General features: G+C 34.5%; 1 protein-coding gene across 1 annotated transcript; it reads left to right on the forward strand.

Annotated features, from left to right (window-relative positions):
* Window positions 1-622: 622 nt before the first annotated feature.
* Window positions 623-19,020, forward strand: ckmt1 (creatine kinase, mitochondrial 1). Its single transcript, XM_048158935.1, has 10 exons — window positions 623-838; window positions 2,499-2,657; window positions 3,237-3,435; window positions 3,523-3,618; window positions 11,625-11,846; window positions 11,940-12,025; window positions 14,805-14,928; window positions 15,247-15,381; window positions 15,684-15,809; window positions 18,592-19,020. The coding sequence occupies exons 2-10, from the start codon at window positions 2,506-2,508 to the stop codon at window positions 18,703-18,705; spliced, it is 1,254 nt and encodes a 417-aa protein (XP_048014892.1). The 5' UTR covers window positions 623-838; window positions 2,499-2,505; the 3' UTR covers window positions 18,706-19,020.
* The last annotated feature ends 1,527 nt before the right edge of the window (window positions 19,021-20,547 follow it).

Below are 20,547 nucleotides of genomic sequence, written 5' to 3' on the forward strand. Positions count from 1 at the left end.
GATGGATGCATTTATGGGGGCTTCAAAATCTGCCCCCCATTCATTACCATTATAAAGCTTGGAAGAGTCAGGATATTTTTTGAATATATCTTCGATTGTGTTCATCTGAAAGAAGATAATTTTCATTTTTGGGTGAACTATCCCTTTAAGTTCTCACTTTAACTGGTATTTTTGAATAGTTTCTATTTTCGCTTTCAATTTTCCATTAAGACTACAGGGGCCTTCAACAGTTCAGTTTATCAGTTTTAAACAATAGAGATGATAAAGACATCAATAGCCTTAAGCCGAATGTTTTTTTTTTTTGTTACTCTTTTGCATATGTAGATTTCATTTGTAACATTATTTAGTCGATTTTGAGTGCTATTTTTGTTTTCATTGATGTGCAATCTGATCATATCTGTTAACATCTAAAAAAAAAGAAAAGTGTTTTAATGTTTTTTCATGACCCTTTGAAGTAATGGTGTCTTACAGTAGGCTGTAAAGGGACGTGTCATTTATACAGTCCTCACAGTGACCTTTGAACCATTCGTGGGTTCATTATCTCCTGCCCAGCTCTGATGACACTGGATACAGATAAGAAATCCAGTCGTGATTTCGTTCCCAGGAAACATTAGGTAGCATTACCTAGCCAATGAATGAATGGCACAGTGCGACTTGTGTGTTACGGTGCCAGGTCAAACAGAAGGAAGTCTTAACCACCCCATGGCACTGTAATAAAGAAGGCCACACCTATTTCTGCTCTGCTCTATTGAAGAAAGCAAAAGCGTTGCCCTTGTACCAGTTCCTACTGTACTTCAGAAGATAAGACCAACTTCAGCGGATTAAAAAAAAGTATCTGGTAAGCTTTAGATTTTCCTTTCAAATGTGTATGTTCATGCAGACTGTTCATGTTTCATTAAATTTCACTGACGTTTGATAAATTACATGCTTGTTCAAACATTCCACGTTTGCACTGCATTGCCTAAGAAATATCCTTGTATTATCCAAAGTCTGCAATTCACTCAATGGCATTTCTGGCTTGCATCACTTAAACACTGATTTAATCTCACAATAATGACCAGCTTGCTGTACAGTACACTAAGGGATTATTATACAGGCTTTAGTTAGTTTTGCCTACGGTAATTCTGTTGTTTATTTCACATGATTTCTGCAAAGTATCTGAGTGGAGCGGTTTTAACCAGGGATTTTCATCCCGAATAAGACCAGTGAATGCTATGAGTCCGTCTCGAGGGTTAGGCCTAATTCAGGCTTATGATGAATGAAGGTTAACCCATTTATTCCTAAATGATTTCCAGCTAAATGTATTTTACTGCTTGTTGTCCAATGAAACAAACTGTTTTTGTTTTGTTTTTTTAAGACAAGAGAATGACAAAATAGGGTTTATAAATGCGACCACTGACATGTGATCATGACAGAGAAATCGTAATACTATATATTAATAATAGACCCTTCAAATATTATATGTACCAATTATGGTCGTGGTATGATATATTTAAGCTACATGTTTCCTTTTATGGAGTTCTGAGACAAACGTCATATACAGTATCTGGTCATGTGACTTAACAGAAGACTTGTTAAAATGTTCGCAATGCAATCAAAATGATCCAAACTTTTATTTATAGTAAAAAAATAGTTTTAGATGCTTCATTGACAAATGTTAGGCTACTTGTAGAGTTAAATAGGTTAAATTCATTCGATTTGTGGGAAACTTGAATGACAAAAAATTATACACTAATATAGTCACAGCTAAAATGTGTTCTATTCATAATGCAGCACAGCCCTTGGTTTTGTTAAATATAACTTATATACAATATTTAGGACATCTAGAAAATATTAAGGACTGCTAGAAAATATAGTCTCTGCCAAAACAGAACTGGTACCATTTATTTTATGCAACCATCCTTTTAAGTTAGTTTAACTTAAAAACCAGTCAAAGGTGCACTTGTGTGCAATTTTCCTCAAGTTAAGATACTCATAGTATCGCAACCACAGAAATTATCTATATATCTAAACAGCCATATAATTTATGAAAGGGGGCCACTCATCATCCTCAATCCCTAGCGCGCATGCGCATACTGCAGACGGGCGTGTGTTCTTTCACGTTACAGGTAAAGCTGCACCAATGGGCTTCAAAGTCACGTACATGGTTCAAATGTATGTGACTGTCAGTTGCTTCATGGTTAACAACGCATTTATTGGTTCCTTAATAACTCATTAAAACATGAATAAAATTTCAAGACTTTGGGAATAACCTAGGTGTAGAGATATTCAAGGTTGTTGACTGGTTTACTGTAAGGGGAGGGAGAAGCTGCACTGGTCTCGGTGAGATTCTGAATCATCTCGTCTTGTGCTGCTGCTGCTGCCTTGAAGGGGAGGGTGACTGGACGCGGGTGTGCTGGAAGAAGGGCATATATCCGCAGCATTTCCCTGCATTCTCCAAGTGTCTATCCTTCTGTTTGTCCATTCTTCATCTGGAAAGATCTCGTCTGCTTTTGTAGGGTTAAAATGGCAAGCAGCTTCGCACGGGTTTTGTCCAGTAAAAGGAAGGTGGGCATCTTGTCGTTGGTCGGCGCGGGATCTCTAACCGTCGGATTCTTCCTGAATAGGGAGCAGCATGTCAATGCAGGAGCGAACGTCCGGAGAATCTACCCTCCTAGGTAACTACAGCCATGCCCGTCTCTCATAACGACAATATTTTACAGAAAACAATGAAATATTGTGATGCAATGGCACACAAACCATGTATTGTATTGCACAAATGCATAAGTGGGTGTCAAAAATGTTCATTAGGAGCCAGGAATGATCCAGTTCCACGGTTGCGTGGCGATTAATAATTATTATATTATATTATATTATATTATATTATATTATATTATATTATTATACATTTTATATTTTAGTACTTATAAATACTGCATTTACTTGTCTTTTCTCGAATGAACCTTTTTGATTTTCACACCTTTCATGTTTAAGATGTTGATGAATGCAAATAAAGATTTTGTTTATTTAGCTGTAGTTAATTTGTACGCATACATTAATGTCCAGTAATTCCCATTGTATCACTATTAATGCACATGTAGAAGTTGAGCACTGGCTGTGCTTGAAAACCTTTTGCTCGGTAGGTTTTAACTCGTTCGGAACGCGCTTTTGACGCACAAAACGCCGTTTTGGTTTTGAGACACAGCCATTGTCCTTGATTTCCAAATGAAGGCTAAAGCTTGTCTTTTCCCCAACAGTGCTGAATATCCAGATTTGCGGAAGCACAATAACTGTATGGCCAGTCATCTGACTCCTGCCGTATACGCGAAGCTGTGTGATAAATCCACTCCGAATGGTTACACTTTGGACGAAGCTATCCAAACTGGAGTGGACAACCCAGGCCATCCCTTTATAAAGACAGTAGGGATGGTGGCAGGGGATGAGGAGTCATATGAGGTGAGAGGATATTACATATCACACATTTGGCATATTAAGAGATTAGCATTTTTGGAGGACTAAAGTACAGCTAATATGTTTGTGCAGGTCTTTGCTGACCTCTTTAACCCAGTCATCAAAGAAAGGCACAATGGTTATGACCCCTGCAACATGAAACATCCCACTGATCTGGATTCCAGTAAGGTATGTGGGAATGTTTTAGTTATTTACAACATTAACAGTAGTATGGTGATTCTTGAACTATTGGCACTTTAATGTCCCAAGGGTTGTTGTTTTTTTTATGAGGTTTACATTAAGTTCATATTAGAGTGCATTAAAAGTATTGACAGTGTTTCATTATGCCTTTATAAGTTATTTTTGGTATTTTTCAAATTTTCTTTTTTAAACATATTTTATAGAATACTTTTATTTATTTTTATGTATAGATTTTCAATTTTAAAATAAACAAATGTAAAAAAAAAAAAAAAAAAAAAAAAAAATATATATATATATATATATATATATATATATATATATATAAATATAAAATATTATATGTATTTTCTACGGAACCCCACACATGACATGCAAGAAAAAAAGTAAAACGTGTGGACAATTTACTAATTTGCTCCCTCGATTTGCTAAACCGTGCGGATGATTTACTAATTTGTGTGGACAATTTACTAAACCGTGTGGACAATTTACTAAACCGTGTGGACAATTTACTAATTTGTGTGGACGATTTACTAATTTGTTCTGTCGATTTGCTAAACCGTGCGGATGATTTACTAATTTGTGTGGACGATTTACTAAACCGTGTGGACAATTTACTAAACCGTGTGGACAATTTACTAAACCGTGTGGACAATTTACTAATTTGTGTGGACGATTTACTAAACCGTGTGGACAATTTACTAAACCGTGTGGACAATTTACTAAACCGTGTGGACAATTTACTAATTTGTGTGGACGATTTACTAAACCGTGTGGACAATTTAATAAACCGTGTGGACAATTTACTAATTTGTGCGGACAATTTACTAATTTGTGTGGACAATTTACTAATTTGTGTGGACGATTTACTAATTTGTTCTGTCGATTTGCTAAACCGTGTGGACAATTTACTAATTTGTACGGACAATTTACTAATTTGTGTGGACAATTTACTAATTCTTTCCATCGATTTGCCAAATCATGCGGACAATTTACTATTTTGTTCCATCGATTTGCTAAATCATGCAGATGATTTACTAATTTGTGTGGACAATTTACTAATTCGTTCCATCAATTTGCTAAATCATGCGGACAATTTACTAATTCTTTCCATCGATTTGCCAAATCATGCGGACAATTTACTATTTTGTTCCATCGATTTGCTAAGTCGTGTGGATGATTTACTAATTTGTGTGGACAATTTACTAATTTGTGCGGACGATTTACTAATTTGTGTGGACGATTTACTAATTTGTTCCGTCAATTTGCTAAACCGTGTGAACAATTTACTAATTTGTGTGGACAATTTACTAATTTGTGTGGACAATTTACTAATTCGTTCCATCAATTTGCTAAATCATGCGGACAATTTACTAATTCTTTCCATCGATTTGCCAAATCATGCGGACAATTTACTAATTCTTTCCATCGATTTGCCAAATCATGCGGACAATTTACTATTTTGTTCCATCGATTTGCTAAATCGTGCGGATGATTTACTAATTTGTGCGGACAATTTACTAATTTGTGTGGACAATTTACTAATTTGTGTGGACGATTTACTAATTTGTTCCGTCGATTTGCTAAACCGTGTGGACAATTTACTAATTTGTGTGGACAATTTACTAATTCGTTCCATCAATTTGCTAAATCATGCGGACAATTTACTAATTCTTTCCATCGATTTGCCAAATCATGCGGACAATTTACTATTTTGTTCCATCGATTTGCTAAATCATGCGGATGATTTACTAATTTGTGTGGATGATTTACTAATTTGTTCCGTCGATTTGCTAAACCGTGTGGACAATTTACTAATTTGTGCGGACAATTTACTAATTTGTGTGGATGATTTACTAATTTGTGTGGACGATTTACTAATTTGTTCCGTTGATTTGCTAAACCGTGTGGACAATTTACTAATTTGTGCGGACAATTTACTAATTTGTGTGGATGATTTACTAATTTGTGTGGACAATTTACTAATTTGTGTGGACGATTTACTAATTTGTTCCGTCGATTTGCTAAACCGTGTGGACAATTTACTAATTTGTGCGGACAATTTACTAATTTGTGTGGACAATTTACTAATTAGTTCCATCAATTTGCTAAATCATGCGGACAATTTACTAATTCTTTCCATCGATTTGCCAAATCATGCGGACAATTTACTAATTCTTTCCATCGATTTGCCAAATCATGCAGACAATTTACTATTTTGTTCCATCGATTTGCTAAATCGTGCGGATGATTTACTAATTTGTGTGGACAATTTACTAATTTGTGTGGACAATTTACTAATTTGTGTGGACAATTTACTAATTTGTGTGGACGATTTACTAATTTGTTCCGTCGATTTGCTAAACCGTGTGGACAATTTACTAATTTGTGTGGATGATTTACTAATTTGTGTGGACAATTTACTAATTTGTGTGGACAATTTACTAATTTGTGTGGACAATTTACTAATTTGTGTGGACAATTTACTAATTTGTGCGGACAATTTACTAATTTGTGTGGATGATTTACTAATTTGTGTGGACGATTTACTAATTTGTTCCGTCGATTTGCTAAACCGTGTGGACAATTTACTAATTTGTGCGGACAATTTACTAATTTGTGTGGACAATTTACTAATTTGTGTGGACAATTTACTAATTTGTGTGGACAATTTACTAATTTGTGTGGACGATTTACTAATTTGTGTGGACAATTTACTAATTTGTGCGGACAATTTACTAATTTGTGTGGACGATTTACTAATTCGTTCCATCAATTTGCCAAATCATGCAGACAATTTACTATTTTGTTCCATCGATTTGCTAAATCATGCGGACAATTTACTATTTTGTTCCATCGATTTGCTAAATCGTGCGGATGATTTACTATTTTGTGCGGACAATTTACTAATTTGTGTGGATGATTTACTAATTTGTGTGGACAATTTACTAATTTGTGTGGACGATTTACTAATTTGTTCCGTCGATTTGCTAAACCGTGTGGACAATTTACTAATTTGTGCGGACAATTTACTAATTTGTGTGGATGATTTACTAATTTGTGTGGACGATTTACTAATTTGTTCCGTCGATTTGCTAAACCGTGTGGACAATTTACTAATTTGTGCGGACAATTTACTAATTTGTGTGGACAATTTACTAATTCGTTCCATCAATTTGCTAAATCATGCGGACAATTTACTAATTCTTTCCATCGATTTGCCAAATCATGCGGACAATTTACTAATTCTTTCCATCGATTTGCCAAATCATGCAGACAATTTACTATTTTGTTCCATCGATTTGCTAAATCGTGCGGATGATTTACTAATTTGTGTGGACAATTTACTAATTTGTGTGGACAATTTACTAATTTGTGTGGACGATTTACTAATTTGTTCCGTCGATTTGCTAAACCGTGTGAACAATTTACTAATTTGTGCGGACAATTTACTAATTTGTGTGGATGATTTACTAATTTGTGTGGACAATTTACTAATTTGTGTGGACGATTTACTAATTCGTTCCATCAATTTGCCAAATCATGCAGACAATTTACTAATTCTTTCCATCGATTTGCCAAATCATGCGGACAATTTACTATTTTGTTCCATCGATTTGCTAAATCGTGCGGATGATTTACTAATTTGTGTGGATGATTTACTAATTTGTGTGGACAATTTACTAATTTGTGTGGACAATTTACTAATTTGTGTGGACGATTTACTAATTTGTTCCGTCGATTTGCTAAACCGTGTGGACAATTTACTAATTTGTGTGGATGATTTACTAATTTGTGTGTACGATTTACTAATTTGTTCCGTCGATTTGCTAAACCGTGTGGACAATTTACTAATTTGTGCGGACAATTTACTAATTTGTGTGGATGATTTACTAATTTGTGTGGACGATTTACTAATTTGTTCCGTCGATTTGCTAAACCGTGTGGACAATTTACTAATTTGTGCGGACAATTTACTAATTTGTGTGGATGATTTACTAATTTGTGTGGACGATTTACTAATTTGTTCCGTCGATTTGCTAAACCGTGTGGACAATTTACTAATTTGTGCGGACAATTTGCTAAATCGTGCGGATGATTTACTAATTTGTGTGGATGATTTACTAATTTGTGTGGACGATTTACTAATTTGTTCCGTCGATTTGCTAAACCGTGTGGACAATTTACTAATTTGTGCGGACAATTTACTAATTTGTGTGGATGATTTACTAATTTGTGTGGACAATTTACTAATTTGTGTGGATGATTTACTAATTTGTGTGGATGATTTACTAATTTGTTCCGTCGATTTGCTAAACCGTGTGGACAATTTACTAATTTGTGTGGACAATTTACTAATTTGTGTGGATGATTTACTAATTTGTGTGGACAATTTACTAATTTGTGTGGACGATTTACTAATTTGTTCCGTCGATTTGCTAAACCGTGTGGACAATTTACTAATTTGTGCGGACAATTTACTAATTTGTGTGGATGATTTACTAATTTGTGTGGACGATTTACTAATTTGTTCCGTCGATTTGCTAAACCGTGTGGACAATTTACTAATTTGTGTGGACAATTTACTAATTTGTGTGGATGATTTACTAATTTGTGTGGACAATTTACTAATTTGTGTGGACGATTTACTAATTTGTTCCGTCGATTTGCTAAACCGTGTGGACAATTTACTAATTTGTGCGGACAATTTACTAATTTGTGTGGACAATTTACTAATTCGTTCCATCAATTTGCTAAATCATGCGGACAATTTACTAATTCTTTCCATCGATTTGCCAAATCATGCGGACAATTTACTAATTCTTTCCATCGATTTGCCAAATCATGCAGACAATTTACTATTTTGTTCCATCGATTTGCTAAATCGTGCGGATGATTTACTAATTTGTGTGGACAATTTACTAATTTGTGTGGACAATTTACTAATTTGTGTGGACAATTTACTAATTTGTGTGGACGATTTACTAATTTGTTCCGTCGATTTGCTAAACCGTGTGGACAATTTACTAATTTGTGCGGACAATTTACTAATTTGTGTGGATGATTTACTAATTTGTGTGGACGATTTACTAATTTGTTCCGTCGATTTGCTAAACCGTGTGGACAATTTACTAATTTGTTCCATCAATTTGCTAAATCATGCGGACAGTTTACTAATTCTTTCCATCGATTTGCCAAATCATGCGGACAATTTACTATTTTGTTCCATCGATTTGCTAAATCGTGCGGATGATTTACTAATTTGTGTGGATGATTTACTAATTTGTGTGGACAATTTACTAATTCATTCCATCGATTTGCTAAATCGTGCGGATGATTTACTAATTTGTGCGGACAATTTACTAATTTGTGTGGACAATTTACTAATTCGTTCCATCAATTTGCCAAATCATGCGGACAATTTACTATTTTGTTCCATCGATTTGCTAAATCGTGCGGATGATTTACTAATTTGTGTGGACGATTTACTAATTTGTTCCGTCGATTTGCTAAACCGTGTGGACAATTTACTAATTTGTGTGGATGATTTACTAATTTGTGTGGACAATTTACTAATTTGTGTGGACGATTTACTAATTTGTTCCGTCGATTTGCTAAACCGTGTGGACAATTTACTAATTTGTACGGACAATTTACTAATTTGTGTGGACAATTTACTAATTCGTTCCATCAATTTGCTAAATCATGCGGACAATTTACTAATTCTTTCCATCGATTTGCCAAATCATGCAGACAATTTACTATTTTGTTCCATCGATTTGCTAAATCGTGCGGATGATTTACTAATTTGTGTGGACAATTTACTAATTTGTGTGGACAATTTACTAATTTGTGTGGACAATTTACTAATTTGTGTGGACGATTTACTAATTTGTTCCGTCGATTTGCTAAACCGTGTGGACAATTTACTAATTTGTACGGACAATTTACTAATTTGTGTGGACAATTTACTAATTCGTTCCATCAATTTGCTAAATCATGCGGACAATTTACTAATTCTTTCCATCGATTTGCCAAATCATGCAGACAATTTACTATTTTGTTCCATCGATTTGCTAAATCGTGCGGATGATTTACTAATTTGTGCGGACAATTTACTAATTTGTGTGGACAATTTACTAATTCGTTCCATCAATTTGCCAAATCATGCGGACAATTTACTATTTTGTTCCATCGATTTGCTAAACCGTGTGGACAATTTACTAATTTGTGTGGATGATTTACTAATTTGTGTGGACAATTTACTAATTTGTGTGGACGATTTACTAATTTGTTCCGTCGATTTGCTAAACCGTGTGGACAATTTACTAATTTGTACGGACAATTTACTAATTTGTGTGGACAATTTACTAATTCGTTCCATCAATTTGCTAAATCATGCGGACAATTTACTAATTCTTTCCATCGATTTGCCAAATCATGCAGACAATTTACTATTTTGTTCCATCGATTTGCTAAATCGTGCGGATGATTTACTAATTTGTGTGGACAATTTACTAATTTGTGTGGACAATTTACTAATTTGTGTGGACAATTTACTAATTTGTGTGGACGATTTACTAATTTGTTCCGTCGATTTGCTAAACCGTGTGGACAATTTACTAATTTGTACGGACAATTTACTAATTTGTGTGGACAATTTACTAATTCGTTCCATCAATTTGCTAAATCATGCGGACAATTTACTAATTCTTTCCATCGATTTGCCAAATCATGCAGACAATTTACTATTTTGTTCCATCGATTTGCTAAATCGTGCGGATGATTTACTAATTTGTGCGGACAATTTACTAATTTGTGTGGACAATTTACTAATTCGTTCCATCAATTTGCCAAATCATGCGGACAATTTACTATTTTGTTCCATCGATTTGCTAAATCGTGCGGATGATTTACTAATTTGTGTGGATGATTTACTAATTTGTGTGGACAATTTACTAATTCATTCCATCGATTTGCTAAATCGTGCGGATGATTTACTAATTTGTGCGGACAATTTACTAATTTGTGTGGACGATTTACTAATTCGTTCCATCAATTTGCCAAATCATGCGGACAATTTACTATTTTGTTCCATCGATTTGCTAAATCGTGCGGATGATTTACTAATTTGTGTGGACGATTTACTAATTTGTTCCGTCGATTTGCTAAACCGTGTGGACAATTTACTAATTTGTGTGGATGATTTACTAATTTGTGTGGACAATTTACTAATTTGTGTGGACGATTTACTAATTTGTTCCGTCGATTTGCTAAACCGTGTGGACAATTTACTAATTCGTTACATCGATTTGCTAAATTATGCGCACGATTTACTATTTAGTTCCCTCGAGTTGTAAAATTTTGCACATGATTTACTAATTTGTTCCCTCGATTTATAAACTGTGCACACGATTTAGCTTTATTTATTACAGTACTTTACTTCATTTACTTTGTTTGCTTTATTTATAACAGTAAATTATATGTAATTACAAGCGACTAACACTAAACCAAACACTAACTACATGTTAATTAATATTACTTATTTGTATAATTACATTGTAACAAGGGCACTAAAATAAGGTGTGACCAATAGGCCTATGTTTATATTTATATATTGTATGCATAAAATGCTAGTTATGAAATTAGTCTTGGCAAGACAAAAAAGTCGCAAATTTTATTCCAAAAATGTTTAAAGGCAGCATGAAAAATTGAAAATTTATTTTCCAAATGCATGTTATAATCTTTTTGCGAAAGATTTTGTCACTTAAAAATGTCATTTATACCACCACCATTTCCAACACAAAATTACACTGAGGTAATTAAAAAAAGTGTACAGTTGAAGAGTTACTCAGAGTTAAATAATACAGAGTTATATAATATCATGATTGTTTGGCATTCATTTACATGTTTTTAAATGGCAAAGCAGGTCACAAACACAAGCCTTAAAGTTTCAAGTTACTTCCATTATGTTTGTCCTACTTTCTGCCCATCAGATACGGGGAGGCAACTTTGATGAGAAGTACGTGCTGTCGTCCCGAGTCAGGACAGGTAGGAGTATCCGAGGCCTGAGTCTGCCGCCGGCCTGCACCCGTGCTGAGCGTAGAGAGGTGGAGAGGGTTGTGATTGATGCCTTGGCAGGCCTAAAAGGAGATCTGGCCGGAAAATACTACAGCCTCACTCTAATGACCGACCAAGAGCAGCAGCAGCTTATTGATGTGGGCATATTCACAAATGTGATGATATGTCATTCAATGCTACTGGCTCAAAACAAAAAAATATTCACGCTGACCTTTTGTTTTGCCGTATAGGATCACTTCCTGTTTGATAAGCCTGTGTCGCCCCTGCTGACATGTGCAGGCATGGCTCGCGACTGGCCCGACGCAAGAGGCATTTGGTGAGTGTAACATTGCGAGAAGATCTAAATGGTTGCTGGAGGAGTTGAGGAGTTTGCCTTCTGACAGGACTGCATTTCACCCAGAAATAGCCTGAAGCAACCTCTACAGTCTTATGCTGTGGTTTGATATTGATCACGGAGTAGAGCCATGGCTCACTTACATCTCCTGCATTATTCATCCTCTTTTTTTCACTTCTTCCTCCTGCCTGCAAGGGAAAGTATGCCACCGTTGCCAGGCTCAATTTGGAAATTACCTCAGATTTAATACCCTGATGGTTTTTGAGCTAACAAAGCACTTCTGACACCATTAAAATGAAATGAAAATGAAATAAGGTCATGCGTAATTAGGTTTGGGAACCAAGAACAGGTGCTTATTTAAAAGTCTGCATGAAATGGAAGTTTTGATTGTCTTTTTTCCCTATTGTGACGTATATCCGAGCAAAACAACTTCTTGAAGAAGAAAAAATGTATGGTGGGACTTGATTTTGTCCATGGGGAATTGATTGGACGGTTGTGGTTTGCTATTGGTCGATCTCATGTGAGTGACAGTTTGATCCCGCCCTCACGCTAGTAAACACATCATCAAAGAAGAGAAGAGATGTCACTGCAAGAGGGAGGGGAAGTTATTTTGATTAAAGTTTACGAGGGAACATGAATTTTAAACAAAACGGCATAATAGTCATTTATAATAAATACTGTAATATTCCATAAAAAAACAACAATTGTTAACTTTGATTTCATGGTGACTTTAAAAATAACAGAACTGAATGATGCCTGCGTTCTTTTGCCTATGTGGACATAATGGCACATTAAAATATGCAACAAGTACAAAACCAACCAGGTTGTTTTAGTAAACGAACAACAACAACAATATATATAGTGCCCTTTTAATTGAATCAGAAATCTATATAGCGTAGCCAGTGTAGTCTGATTCTCAAACGAATGACTCTAATGATTTGGTTCTTTTAAACGAATCAAAACTTACAGTGTAGTCTGATTCTCAAACGAATGACTCTAATGATTTGGTTCTTTTTAACGAACCAAAACTTACAGTGTAGTCTGATTCACAGATGAATGACTCTAATGATTTGGTTCTTTTTAACGAATCAAAACATACAGTGTAGTCTGATTCTCAAACGAATGACTCTAATGATTTGGTTCTTTTTAACGAATCAAAACATACAGTGTAGTCTGATTCACATATGAATGACTCTAATGATTTGGTTCTTTTTAACGAATCAAAACTTACAGTGTAGTCTGATTCTCAAACGAATGACTCTAATGATTTGGTTCTTTTTTAACTAATCAAAATAAAAAGTGTAGTCTGATTCACAAACGAATGATTCTAATGATTTGGTTCTTTTTTAACTAATCAAAATAAAAAGTGTAGTCTGATTCACAAACGAATGACTCTAATGATTTGGTTCTTTTTAACGAACCAAAACTTACAGTGTAGTCTGATTCACAGATGAATGACTCTAATGATTTGGTTCTTTTTAACGAATCAAAACATACAGTGTAGTCTGATTCTCAAACGAATGACTCTAATGATTTGGTTCTTTTTAACGAATCAAAACTTACAGTGTAGTCTGATTCACAGATGAATGACTCTAATGATTTGGTTCTTTTTAACGAATCAAAACTTACAGTGTAGTCTGATTCACAAACGAATGATTCTAATGATTTGGTTCTTTTTTAACTAATCAAAATAAAAAGTGTAGTCTGATTCACAAACGAATGATTCTAATGATTTGGTTCTTTTTTAACTAATCAAAATAAAAAGTGTAGTCTGATTCACAAACGAATGACTCTAATGATTTGGTTCTTTTTAACGAACCAAAACTTACAGTGTAGTCTGATTCACAGATGAATGACTCTAATGATTTGGTTCTTTTTAACGAATCAAAACATACAGTGTAGTCTGATTCTCAAACGAATGACTCTAATGATTTGGTTCTTTTTAACGAATCAAAACTTACAGTGTAGTCTGATTCTCAAACGAATGACTCTAATGATTTGGTTCTTTTTAACGAATCAAAACATACAGTGTAGTCTGATTCACATATGAATGACTCTAATGATTTGGTTCTTTTTAACGAATCAAAACATACAGTGTAGTCTGATTCTCAAACGAATGACTCTAATGATTTGGTTCTTTTTTAACTAATCAAAATAAAAAGTGTAGTCTGATTCACAAACGAATGATTCTAATGATTTGGTTCTTTTTAACGAATCAAAACATACAGTGTAGTCTGATTCACAAATGAATGACTCTAATGAGGTGGTTCTTTTTACTGAAACCAATTGCAACCAATGTAGTCTGAATCCAATCAAATTACTTGAACCTTTTTACTGAATCAGTAGTGTAAGTAGCATTTTATAAATAATAATAAATTAAATGTTTCTAAATTTTTTCAATATTATTGTTAATATATAGTATTGCCGCCTCTAGAAAAGAATGAAAAGTCATTAAAAGTCACACCTTTTGCTAGAATTGTTTTATGCAGTGCAATTTCTATATTAATGCAATGCAATTTAATGTAATCGTTGAGGAACCAGAATCGTTAAACCTTCTTCATTATAAGTACTCTTCTCATTGAATATTTAAATCTATCATATTCAAATCAATTGGCTGGAGATCTCTTCAAAGTTTCATTCAGGCCAAAAATGTTCAAAAAACCTTTGTTGTCACATGCATATACTGTATGTACAGGCTAAAGACACTGGCCTCAATATTAATTCAGATGATATAGAATAAACAGATGCCTTTCAATTCCAGGCACAACAATGAGAAAACCTTCCTGGTGTGGGTCAACGAGGAAGACCACACTCGTGTGATCTCCATGGAGAAGGGGGGCAACATGAAGAGGGTCTTTGAACGTTTCTGCAAGGGTCTGCTAGAGGTGAGGTCATGTATGTGTATGTATGTGGCTCTCAGTCACTGTTAAAACCGCACAAGCCTCCATTATTTATCCAGCAGAGATGCTGCAGCTGTGTTTACTGCAACTCAGAGCAATGCCCTTTGTGGACATACAGTTGTAAACAAGTCGTCCTGCCAGATGTGTGTAATTATGTGTGTGGGTGTAGTCTGTTGATTATTCTAAAAGGAAATCATAAATATATGTTGTTTGTTTTATTTTTGGCCATCTTTTCCATTGTTTCAGTTCAACAGATCACTCTTCCATTATTCTCACAAGACATTTTCACTCTTTGTCCCTCAGGTTGAGAGACTAATTCAGGAGAAGGGTTGGGAATTCATGTGGAACGAACATCTTGGTTACATTCTCACCTGTCCGTCAAACCTGGGCACAGGGCTGCGAGCTGGTGTCCATGTTACTCTCCCTCGCCTCAGCAAGGTCCTTGCTCTAGAAATATATTATTAATTTTTTTCCTATTTAGACTATGCCATGCTAATAATTTTGCACCTTGTTGGGAATATACATGGTAATGTTAATGCATTTCTGTGTATTTTTATATGTATTACCTATGTATGTATTTTAATACAGTATTTTTTTGGTGTTAGGTTGACCCACATTTATGTTGTAACGTGTGTTGTGTATTTAAATTAATAGTTGATGCACTGTATAACAAACAATCCATTAAAACCAGTGTAATATTTTGTGTGTCATGCATGTTTATTATGTCATTTCTATTGCAGGACCCTCGTTTCCCTAAAATCCTGGATAACCTGAGGCTCCAGAAAAGGGGGACTGGAGGAGTGGACACTGCGGCTGTTGGAAGCACTTTTGATATCTCCAATCTGGACAGGCTGGGCCAATCAGAGGTCAGTGTTGTTAAAAAGTGAATTTAGTCATCACAAAATGATAATGTACAGTATGAAATGTACAGTATGTTGTGGATATATATATATATCCATTTTTCATATATATATATATATATATATATATATATAAAATATATGTGTGTGTGTGTGTGTGCATGCGTGTAATCATGTAATCAATAAAAAAGTAACTGTATTACAAGTAACTCTGAATACAAGTATTTTAAAGGTGCCCTAGATTCAAAAATTGAATTTATCTTGGCATAGTTGAATAACAAGAGTTCAGTACATGGAAATGACATACAGTGAGTCTCAAACTCCATTGTTTCCTCCTTCTTATATAAATCTCATTTGTTTAAACGACCTCCGAAGAACAGGCGAATCTCAACATAACACCGACTGTTACGTAACAGTCGGGGTGTACGCCCCAATATTTGCATAATGCCAGCCCATGATGTTCCCAACATTATAAAAGGAATTAGACAAGGGCAGCCAGTAAACGTCTGGAGCTGCATACAGCCGAATCATCAGACTAGGTAAGCAAGAACAACAGCGAAAAATGGCAGATGGAGCAATAATAACTGACATAATCCATGATAGCATGATATTTTTACTGATATTTGTGAATTGTCTTTCTAAATGTTTCGTTAGCATGTTGCTAATGTACTGTTAAATGTGGTTAAAGTTACCATCGTTTCTTACTGTATTCACGGAGACAAGAGAGCCGTCGCTATTTTCATTTTTTAAACACTTGCAGTCTGTATAATTCATAAACACAACTTCATTCTTTATAAATCTCTCCAACAGTGTAGCATTAGCAGTTAGCCACGGAGGACAGCCTCAAATTCACTCAGAATAAAACTTTTAACATCCAAATAAATACTTTACTCACATAATTCGAAGCATGCATACAGCATGCATGACGAACATCTTGTAAAGATCCATTTGAGGGTTATATTAGCTGTGTGAACTTTGTAAATGCGCTGTAATATAGTCGACAGCTCGTGTGGCAGGAAGCTCGCGTCTTAAAGGGGCGGCGCCGAGTGTAAATCAGTGCATAGTTAATGATGCCCCAAAATAGGCAGTTAAAAACATTTATTTAAAAAAATCTATGGGGTATTTTGAGCTGAAACTTCACAGACACATTCAGGAGACACCTTAGACTTATATTACATCTTGTGAAAGAACGTTCTTGGGCACCTTTAAAATGTAATATAATCTAATTACGAGTACTTCATTTTTGGAATTAATTACACAATCCAGATTACATGTAATGAGTTACAAACCAGCACTATATATATCTCAGTGCTGTCAACTGATTAAAAATGAACTCGATTAGTCACATTTTTCTGTGATTAATTGCGATTAATCGCAATTGAAAACACTTTTTTAATACGTTTTTAATATATTTTAATTTAATATAATATATACAGCTCTGGAAAAAATTAAGAGACCACTTAACATTGATTTCTGAACTTGGAGTGGTCTCTTAATTTTTTCCAGAGCTGTATATATATATATATATATATATATATATAATATGTGTGTGTGTGTGTGTGTGTAATCATGTAATCAATAAAAAAGTAACTGTATTACAAGTAACTCTGAATACAAGTATTTTAAAATGTAACAATCTAATTACAAGTACTTCATTTTTGGAATTAATTACGCAATCCAGATTACATGTAATGAGTTACAAACCAGCACTATATATATATATCTCAGTGCTGTCAATTGATTAAAAATTAACTCGATTAGTCACATTTTTCTGTGATTAATCGCGATTAATCACAATTGAAAACACTTTTTAATACGTTTTTAATATATTTTAATTTATATATATATATATATATATATATATATATATATATATATATATATATATAAATATTTGAATATAATATATTTATAAATTTATATATATATTATATAATATATTTTTATATGTTTTTATATAAAAAATATATATATTTTTTATATATTTTATGATGTAATAATTTAACAGTTAATCTCTAAATTAAAACAACATAAAGACAGTATATTTTAAATATTTGTTTAATGGCATCTTTTTATGAATGAAGGCTAGTATCACTGATACTAACACTGCTACTGATGTCTCTATGAAATCGATTTTTTGCCCAATTTTAAACATGAATTATAGCCATTCAACATTACAGTGTTATTGAAAGCTATATCTTTTTTTTTTTTTTTTTTTTTTTTACATTTATTAGGCTTCAAAAATATAACAACTTTTAATTTAAGTGAACTTAGAACAATCCTAATATAAACCCATAATAAATGTAATTTTTACCTGTGCCCTTCCTATCTGTCTAACAGATAAAAAAATGCACAAAAAAAAAGGAAAAATACAGAAATTGAATAAAGTTAATAATCATTATTAAAGCTATAAAATCTCTTTAGTCAAGAGCAGTGAGTGCTTTTCTCTGTTACCTTTGTTCTTTGATTATCTTCAATGACGGACAGCATTGGCTGCTGTCACTTTAAGAGCTGCCGCTGCTGCACATGACACAGATCTCACACGCGTCCCACTTTCTCACAGCTCTTTAAACTCGACAAAATGGATATTTTTGGCATTATTGTGTGTATTATTGTTCGTTCTGGCGCGCCGTCCACGCGCATGATACTGGCTCGTGTCGTGAGTGTGTATGTGTGTGTGTGTGTGTGAGACAAGACATTCACATACAGCGCGTTTAAATACCTTTAAAAACTGACAAAAATGTAATTACCTCACCATGACCTCTTGTCTTTATCAAAATGTGCACAGGTCCAACTGGTTCAGACTGTGATAGATGGAGTGAACTATCTCATTGAATGCGAGAAGAGACTGGAGAAAGGCCAAGACATCAAAATCCCTGCCCCCATCAGCCAGTTTAAATAGAATGGCAGTCTTTCTTATCTCCTCCCTTCTCCTGCCTCCTCCCTCTTGTGTGTTCCTTCCTCCTTCAATATTCCATGATAATGATCCATAAGCATGCCTCTGTGTTACGTCAGACATACCACACTCCAGTATAAAACAGGAGTGAATGTATCGTACATCATGATTGTGCTAATGTGGCGCTATTGATTTGTCACATTGTAACTTGATCGTGTTGCAATAATACTATTATAGCCATTGTCAAGAATTGCCTCAGGTGTCAGAGAATTAAACTGATGTTTTGTTGAAGAGATTGACAATATAAAGTGCTGAAGGATATTGGAGTGTTGTTGTTTATTGTGTTTTGCTGTTTTTATACATGAAAGTACGCAAACTACCACTGAAATAATTAAGGTTTAAAGGTGCTCAGTCAAGTTTGTATATGGCGCTGGCAGTTGTCACAAGTTTACACTGACACCTAGTGTTGTGAAATGGCCGCCCACATAAGGCGACCCACTCCATGTCAAATAAATCAGCTACTGATACAGTATGTACCTTTAAGCTTTAAGTCTTGTCGTCCCAAAGTATAAAGCAGCTGCCATGTGAGGAAAGGTTGGGGTTTTTTTTATATCTTTTCCTTCATCACTGTTCTCAGTGGACTCAGCATGAGGCTTTGTGCCAAGACAACATTTGAGAGTACCGTGCTCAGTCACTTTCCCTAATTGGTTATCTGAGGTGAAGTTACAAGACTTACACAACACATTATGTTAGAACGCTCATATTACAATTAGACAGACAGACAAAATAGATACACAAACAGACAGATAGACTGATGATAGATAGATAGATAGATAGATAGATAGATAGATAGATAGATAGATAGATAGATAGATAGATAACACTAATGTCTACTAATGTTCTAGAGTATACAGACTGTGTTTACAATTTATAAGACTTACACACTTTATAGACAGTATTTAAACTTACCAGTGCGGATGGTGTGAACTGTGGAAAAACAAAACACACATCTTTCATTGTCTGAGCGCCCCCTAGTGTTAGTGACTGAGAACCGAACTCACAGAACAGGTTCTCTTCTTACATTTCTCTTAGCAGTCGCGCAGGTTAAGGTAAGCCTGAACTCTGTCACAACCACAGTTCCACTAATGGGGCAACTTACAAGCCAATCATCCTCGACATCATTGACAAAGCAGCTTCCATTGGGCTTCATGTGGTTACCCTTACAAAAAAGAACTGCAGTAAACTTAAGTAAAACTGCAGTACAAAGTAGTATAACTGCAGTATAATTAAGCACAACCATAGATATGCAGTATAGACCTTATTTTCCAGAGAAACATGCGCGCCGCCATCTTTAGAATATTGTCTTTGAACTTCCGTTTTAGCGGTAGCCCTGTATATTTCTATGGCATAGTTTTTGAAGAATAATTAGCTGGTGAAGTGGATTTACCTGTTGTAGAGTTAATGAAAGTTATCATGAGCATTGTTATGTTTAAAGTAGATGTCTTAACAAATGTCAGTAGACCGGGAAGATTTTAAAATGAGCCGTTCATTCATAAATACACAAGATCGCTGTGAAAATACAAGCCGGAAGTCAAAAGACAACGAGCGCAGCGCTGAAAAGGGGTGGGGCTACATAAGGTCTTGAAGTATAATCACAGTAAAACTGCAGTACTTATAAGCAGGGATGAGCAGTATTTATGATACATGTATTTCAAATCCGTATTTCGAATACAACATAGTATTTGATAGGGTTGATGAAAATGGGATTGTATTTTGTATCAAAATACTTTAGTGTTATGTATTTTTGTAGTTTTAATATACTGTAAAATACTTTGTAAGAAGTCTACA

The sequence above is a fragment of the Megalobrama amblycephala genome, linkage group LG15 (assembly GCF_018812025.1).
Source record: "Megalobrama amblycephala isolate DHTTF-2021 linkage group LG15, ASM1881202v1, whole genome shotgun sequence".
NCBI classification, from domain to species: Eukaryota; Metazoa; Chordata; class Actinopteri; order Cypriniformes; family Xenocyprididae; genus Megalobrama; species Megalobrama amblycephala.

Coding starts and splice junctions, on each gene's coding strand:
- ckmt1 (XM_048158935.1), top strand. CDS start 2,506: ATGGCAAGCAGCTTCGCACGGGTTTTGTCCAGTAAAAGGAAGGTGGGC. Junction 3,436..3,522: donor GGGATGAGGAGTCATATGAG/GTGAGAGGATAT, acceptor ATGTTTGTGCAG/GTCTTTGCTGACCTCTTTAA. Junction 11,847..11,939: donor AGCAGCAGCAGCTTATTGAT/GTGGGCATATTC, acceptor TTTGCCGTATAG/GATCACTTCCTGTTTGATAA.